The 7,155-nt window shown below is 47.5% G+C and overlaps 1 protein-coding gene across 2 annotated transcripts; it reads right to left on the bottom strand.

The window, feature by feature from the left end:
- Positions 1 to 2,491: 2,491 nt before the first annotated feature.
- On the bottom strand, positions 2,492 to 6,636 carry LOC125508306 (mRNA-decapping enzyme-like protein). Of its 2 annotated transcripts, none has more exons than XM_048672966.1 (8): positions 6,367 to 6,636; positions 6,243 to 6,283; positions 6,106 to 6,155; positions 4,607 to 4,751; positions 4,004 to 4,060; positions 3,751 to 3,874; positions 2,874 to 3,314; positions 2,492 to 2,792 (listed from the first exon to the last, which is right to left on the bottom strand). In XM_048672966.1, the coding sequence occupies exons 1-8, from the start codon at positions 6,547 to 6,549 to the stop codon at positions 2,742 to 2,744; spliced, it is 1,092 nt and encodes a 363-aa protein (XP_048528923.1). In that variant the 5' UTR covers positions 6,550 to 6,636; the 3' UTR covers positions 2,492 to 2,741. The 2 variants fall into 2 exon arrangements, with proteins under 2 accessions (XP_048528923.1, XP_048528922.1); XM_048672965.1 differs by having other exon boundaries at positions 6,106 to 6,167; positions 6,367 to 6,635.
- Positions 6,637 to 7,155: the final 519 nt, after the last annotated feature.

Raw genomic sequence — 7,155 nt, 5'->3', positions numbered from 1 at the left:
TGGTAGTCTTCAAGCCAAGTATCGGGCTTGGACTCACCAGTGAACTTACTGACTCCAGTCGCCAACCTGAAGTTGGGAGGAATCACAGCGGCCCTGATGGCTCTACTAAAGCACTCTGGCCCCGAAACATGTACTCTGCTGCTGGTAGGTGCATCTCTGTCGTGACCTTCTCGGTGAGCTTTGTTCCTGTCGACCAAACCTTGAACGAGAATGGATCTCGCATCAAAGCCTGGTTCCCTGGGGTCGACTGGAATCCTTCGCCCAACACTATGAGGGCGCCGGTCATCCTGCTGTCGAGGCACATACGACCCGCTCCTCGGGGGAGGGGTGGGCACTCGACGTCGATCGTCACGATCGAATCGGTGATCATACTACTCACGGTTCCCGTACTGATTACGCCGGTCCCCACGTCCCTCACGCCTCGGGGCGATCTTGGGCTATGAGCCGACTGGACTGTGTCTGCAGCAACGGATCTGCTATGAATCCTGTTCCGCGACTGAGAAACAGCGGAATTCTGGTCTCCTGCTGCCCGGAGTAATGCTCTGATCTGCAGCAAGCCTCTGCCAGCCTCCGACTAGGAAGGCTGAATCGACTCTGCTATACGGGCTGCAGCTCCTAAATTCTGAATCGGAGTTCGATATACCTGCGGGGGCGGAAAGAGCTGACGTCGACTGGATTCTGGAACCCGTTGTCGTGCATGCTCGTCAAGTGCCCGCTGGAGGTTCTCCAGTCGAGTGCGCTCGGCCAAGTTTGCCAGGCGCGCGTCCTCCAAGGCGCGAGCCTCGAGGGTTTCTCCAACGATAGGAGTGTGCAGTGCATCCATGTTTCGGCGACGAAGTTCTTCTCTCTGCGGCAACGTGAGAGGCTCGGGGATGCGACGGGTCGCCTCCACCTGCGCCTCCGTCGGTGCGGGGAAAACCGGGAGGACTGGGCGGTCCATCGACCATCAGAACCTCCGCCGCCGGATCACTGCTGTCGCACTCAGATGCGGTCTCTGCGGAGCCAGTCGACAGGTCGAACAGGCCGTAGAGGGATTCGTCGGGCTCGATTGCCGCGACTTGAGGGGTGGCCGACTGGCGTGCCACCGCGTGTCTCACCACCGCTGAAGTCTCGACCGACCGGAGCGCTTGCGCCGACGGGAAACAGGGAGGGAGGACAACACAGGAGCCGACCAATAGTGGGTCGACGGTTGCCGCAAGAGGACGCCGCGGACACACGCGCGAAAGTGCGTTGCCCCGCGGACAGGGAGTGCGTCCACGTCGAGCGGAGCCTCCTGAAGCCAAGCGGAGTCGTCAGCGATGAACGTGAGCGCGCCGAGACGGTTCTCGCGGCCCTCCACCAAAACTCCGCCAGAAACCATGATGATTTGGATCGGAAAAGATCGCAACTCCTCCAACAAATCGCTAAAACACCTGCCCCACGGTGGGCGCCAACTGTCGTGGTTCTAAGTCTGACAGTAATATAGGGGATAGGTATGGAGAGGCAAGATCTTAGCTATGGAGTAGTTGTAAGCACACGAGGTTTACGAGTTTAGGCCCTTCTCGGAGAAAGTAATAGCCCTACATCTCGGAGCCCGGAGGCGGTCGACTGGATTATGCGTGTATGAATTACAGGGGTGCGAACCCTTTACACTGAGGAAGAGGTGGCTTATATAGAGTACGCCGGCCCCCTCCGGCCCTCAGTTGTGCAGGGTTTTAAATACATTAAGGTCGGGCGTTACTGGTAACGCCCCTAATAAAGTGCTATGATGATCATAAAATCTACTTAATAACCGACCGTTAGCGTGCAGAGTGCCTTTAGGTCTCCTGGCCGTCAAGTGGTTGGGTCTTGGTCGAGTGATTGCTTCTTGGTCGAGTGTCTTCGAGTCTGTCGAGTGAAATACCTCCAAGTCAATTAAAAAGTGATTTCTTCTAAAGATGTCCTTGGATAGGGAAGTTGGGACAGGTCCATGACCCTATCCTAGATAGGGCAGTCGACCACGACTGGAGTTCTACGTCCTGCCCAATACGCCCAATGTCACGCCACCAGAGAGGCTGCCGCCGGCAGCGACTGCTGGTGGTGGTGGCCGTGAAGACAACATGCCCAAAGAGGGGCTCACTGGCAGCAAGATCCGATGGGGAATGCCATTGCTCCAGTTCACCACGTTTCGATTCTGCTTCAGTTCTATGTAGCGGTATATTTGCCCCTTTGAGCCAAATTCAACCCGGCCATCTATTCCCGAAATATCTAGCCTACCATCTGCTCACCGTTCTTCAAACATTCATCCATTCATGACGTTGTAAAAGCTTTGAGTGCCAAGCAATGCCATAGAGAACCACATTCCCTGTTTTGCTTGGGAGTACCATAGCAAAACCAGGGGCAACACAAAAAATAAACCATATGAAATACTCCCTTCGTCCCAGCTCCGTCTCATAATGTAAGACGGGTTTTTGACACTACGTTAGTGTCAAAAAACATCATACATTATGGGGCGGAAGGAGTACCTGTTATCTGTCACATAACCTGTTTCATCTCGGTGTTTTCAATTACATAAATATACTGTACGACAACAAAGATGTTGGAAACAAGGGATACCACAATATACTACCAACCATTGCTATCAAGGAGTGAAGGACTCTACATCAATGCCTTAGGACAAAGCTATACAGGAGTTTGAGGACTAAAGGCTAAGAGGCATACAAAACTCACAAAGAACAGAAGCACTCCTTTCATGTTTGTCACAAACAAATAATTCACAAGGACTAGCTAGCATTCAGCAACTCCCGGTAGATTAAATCGATGAACTCGTCACTCTGTTAGTCAATAGAAGAAGTGTTAAAAGCAAATAAAAGCACAAAGATTACAACTTGTTTTTCTTTCAATGCAGAACATACCTGAACAAGTCTCTGGAGGGCAACCTTAACTTTATCCCTCGAAATAATAGGTCCATCATTGTGAGCAGGAGTAAGGGATGCAGGAGGAGTTGGTGGTGGAAAGGGTTGAAGAAGTGGGGTACCATATGGTGGACGTTGGCTTGATGTGGAAGTTGGATGAAGAGGTGGCGCTGTAGGCATCAAGGATGAAGCCGGTTGCACCAAAGATGTGGAAGAGGATGACGGAGGCACAAAGAACGCCGGAGTTACAAGGTCTGTCGAGCGGCCAGCATGTGCATTAGTGTGGAGGGGCAGTGGTGGAGCTGATGAAGCACTCATTTGATGTGTTAGAGCAGAAGATGAAATGATCATTGGTACGTGGGAGGATGCAACGGACTCAGCGGGTGGGTGAGCTCTTCCGGTCATTGGTGCAGTTGGTACATTCCCAGCGTTTGCAACAACCTGCAAGTTTTTGTCCAGATAGAATTCAACAGGCGTGTTTGATACTATGAATAGCAGTAGAGTGTAAGTACCATGTATAGAACTGTAACCAGCAAAAAGCATAGCACTGGTATACATTTATAACTCAAGAATCACAATGGACAATGAATTCAAAAACCAGATAAATGAAGACACACTATCTTAAGCAAGGACATTTACGGGCAGCTTCCAGGATCACGCATTCCTCTTTCTTTACTAGAATTTGCATGTGAGGGATGAGGTGGTGGTGAACCAACCTCATATCATGTTCTCAAACAAAAAATAATAAATGAGGAATGAATTGTGTTAGGACGGAGTTAACCCCCGACCATGACCAAACTATTGCAAATATGTTGTCACATGACAGTGTAAAAAACAAATTAGAATGAAAGAATGATAAAGTTCCGAGATAACTTACACTGAAATAACTGGCAAACGATTCATCAGGGGCATCAGAAACTACAGCGGTAGATGATGGAGGAGGTTCAAGGGGACCATCTATGGCAGAGGATGTAGGAACAGCCTCTAATTCCTCAAACTCACTGTCGCGCACCAAAATGATTCAGCAGAAGTACATTTAATACAAAACTCAAACAAAGCTCGAACACGATAAATGGACAAATGAATTCAAGAGATGAAACAAGTGGAAGTTCACAAGTACAGGAGAGAACCTTTTTATGGATGGCACTTTCGGCTTTGGGGGCACTTTCGCATAAGCATTCAGTATCCTGCATGAAAAGGATTGAAACAAAAAAAATTACTGCAAGATGAATAGCAGCAAACCACAGCTATATTGTGTACTAATTCCTACCGATAGGACAGAATCATTTATTGCAACTATTGATTTAGAAATTAGTGAATGCATACTTAAGACAACAAATAGTTCAAATGATCCCATACTGTAAGGACTACTTAACCAGTTCAATGCCTAAATGCAAATAGAGTATTCGGCAGTACTCAGTTAGGAAGTTCAAATATTCAACAGTTTCAGCTACAGAGTAAACAAAACTTCCGAAGTCCAATTCTTCCTCCGGTTTCCTTAAGATGTCATTTTGTTTAATGTTTGGATGGCCTTAGAAAAATAAAACTTTGACCACTTGTTTTTACAATATATATTTGGTGTTTGCCAAACTATATACATTATGTGCACGTGATCTGAACACTACTAAATATATTGGTACCGAAGATATCAAAAGTCGGGTCATCAGGTACATTGACTACACACTTTACAAAAGGAAAAATAAGGCACTGATAGGTGAGGAGGGGGACTTTACCTTCCAAACAGACTAGCAACAGCTTCGCACTCCTGTTGGTTATAAAACCAAATGCCATTTACTTCCTGTGTGGCATTCCGATACAACAAATATGGAGGCTGGAGTTCGTATTCAAAATCACTCAACAAATCCTCCACGAGATTATCTGGCAAATATAAAACACGGTCTTTTCATGGGCCAATCATTTTACTGTATACCATTTAAAAACTAGCATCTACACAAGCTTAGCAGTTGTCAGTCTATGACTACACTCTAACAACCTTAACAAATCATGAAAACACACCTACTCCCTCTGTCCCATAATATAAGAACGTTTTTGACATTACACTAGTGTCAAAAACGTTCTTATATTTTGGGACGGAGGGAGTATCTTACTACAGTGAGAAACCAAACGCCAAACCCCAAAAAATATGGCTGCTTGTAGATGTGAATGACGAACTTTTCAGAGTGTGTTCACATGGGCATCTGTTTTACACACCTATCTTACTACAGTGAGAAACCGAACGCCAAACCCGAAAAAATATGGCTGCTTGTAGATGTGAATGACGAACTTTTCAGAGTGTGTTCACATGGGCATCTGTTTTACACACCTATCTTACTACAGTGAGAAACCGAACGCCAAACCCGAAAAAATATGGCTGCTTGTAGATGTGAATGACGAACTTTTCAGAGTGTGTTCACATGGGCATCTGTTTTACACACCTATCTTACTACAGTGAGAAACCGAACGCCAAACCCGAAAAAATATGGCTGCTTGTAGATGTGAATGACGAACTTTTCAGAGTGTGTTCACATGGGCATCTGTTTTACACACCTATCTTACTACAGTGAGAAACCGAACGCCAAACCCGAAAAAATATGGCTGCTTGTAGATGTGAATGACGAACTTTTCAGAGTGTGTTCACATGGGCATCTGTTTTGTGTGTATGTGACAGTTCACATCTTTTCTCTATACTAAATCTAAAACGTAACAAGAATTTAGATCGATACTATCTTGACATCTATCAGCTTTCTCCAGTGGATCCATTGACCAAGAATTAGTGCTCCAGGCCCCGTCGGACTTGTACACAGCCATAGAGCTACTGCAAGATCCTAAACTTTCTACGATCATCTCTTCTTTCTTTTTTGGCAAACTCGAAGATCATCTTGGATCCCTTGTAACCATATCACTGAAGAGACTATCAGGCTGAATAAAAGCAGTGTCGTAAAAAACTAATTGTTGTTTTTTCAATGTGGGTCAGCATCGATGATATAAAAAATGCAATTTTTCAGGGCTGCCCAAATTAGTTTGAAGCAACCAACATACTATAACCAAGTCATTTTCATGTAACTACTGCATTACTCCATCAATGATGATCTAATCTACTTAACACAAGTCAATCTTAGGATTTAGGAACCACTGCCACAAAAGGATGTTCCATCGTGATCTCTAGCCTATTTGAAGGACCCAGTTAACTACGAGAGATCGACCAACCAACTTAGATCAAAGATGCACGTACTCGTATTGCGCCTGTTCATGACGATGAACTGGAACCTCGGCTGTGAGTTCCTACACACAATCCTGATACAATTAGCTGCTACAGGCGCACAAAACCCACATATAAACCCATAACATGTTTTCCCCAATCTGCCTCACCTCTTCACCACGAAGAGCGATCCCTCCACGTCCTTTCGGCTCTGCACGAAACAGAAATAAAATCAGATCGGATCGGATCGTGGTCGAGTGCAGCAAAGGCATCGGACGGGAGAGGAGCCCGCACCCACTGGTTGAGGTCGATGTTGAAGTCGTAGAGCGTGACGTGCGCGGCGGTGATGAGGATGTCTTCGACGGCGGGGTCGAGGCGCTGCAGGACGGTGAGGTTAAGCAGGCGCGTGCCCTCGGCGTCCATGGCCAGGTTCGGCGTCACTTTGCCCCCGTTTGGGTGCGGCGGCGGCGGCGGCATCGCGAGGTCGCCTCCGCGTTGGTGAGGGTAGGGGTGGGGGCGGGGGATCTGAGAGCTATCGAGTATCGAGTAGGATGTTTGCTGTTTATGGAACCATCACGCCATAATAAGGCGACGCGGATCGCCAAATCGCTCCCAGATGTACGGCATCGCACAGTCCGGACCCTTTTTTCATCTTTTCTAATAAAAAAATGACTCATCAAAATTATTCGGGCCGGTCTGCAAATCCGGTGGTCTTGATATAGCTTCCCACAAAGTGGGCCCATGTCAAAAAAAACCTTCTTTCGTTTCAGAACCCTCGCTCTACTTTCTATGTCGCATTCATGCCGGTCAGAGCAAACGAGACGGATTCCTACACACATTCATGTCAGCTGACCGGCATTCACACCGGCGTAGCAACCGAGTAGCATACTCCAATCATTGCCCGCACTGAAGCAAAGCTAGTCCACCTGCCCTCGCATTTAAGTCGAACGGCCGCAGATGCAAACCCTACAACATTACACCGCGGCCTCTCCTCTCCACAAATCCGCAAAGCTCCAACTTCGGGCGCTGCGATCGACAAGACCGACGGCTCAAACTGATTCTCCGCACGCCCCTCCAGATCCG

This window comes from Triticum urartu, chromosome 5, assembly GCF_003073215.2.
Source record: "Triticum urartu cultivar G1812 chromosome 5, Tu2.1, whole genome shotgun sequence".
In the NCBI taxonomy this organism is placed as follows: Eukaryota; Viridiplantae; Streptophyta; class Magnoliopsida; order Poales; family Poaceae; genus Triticum; species Triticum urartu.
The sequence above is the reverse complement of the archived record's forward strand: the minus strand, read 5'-3'. Positions and strand labels throughout refer to the sequence as shown.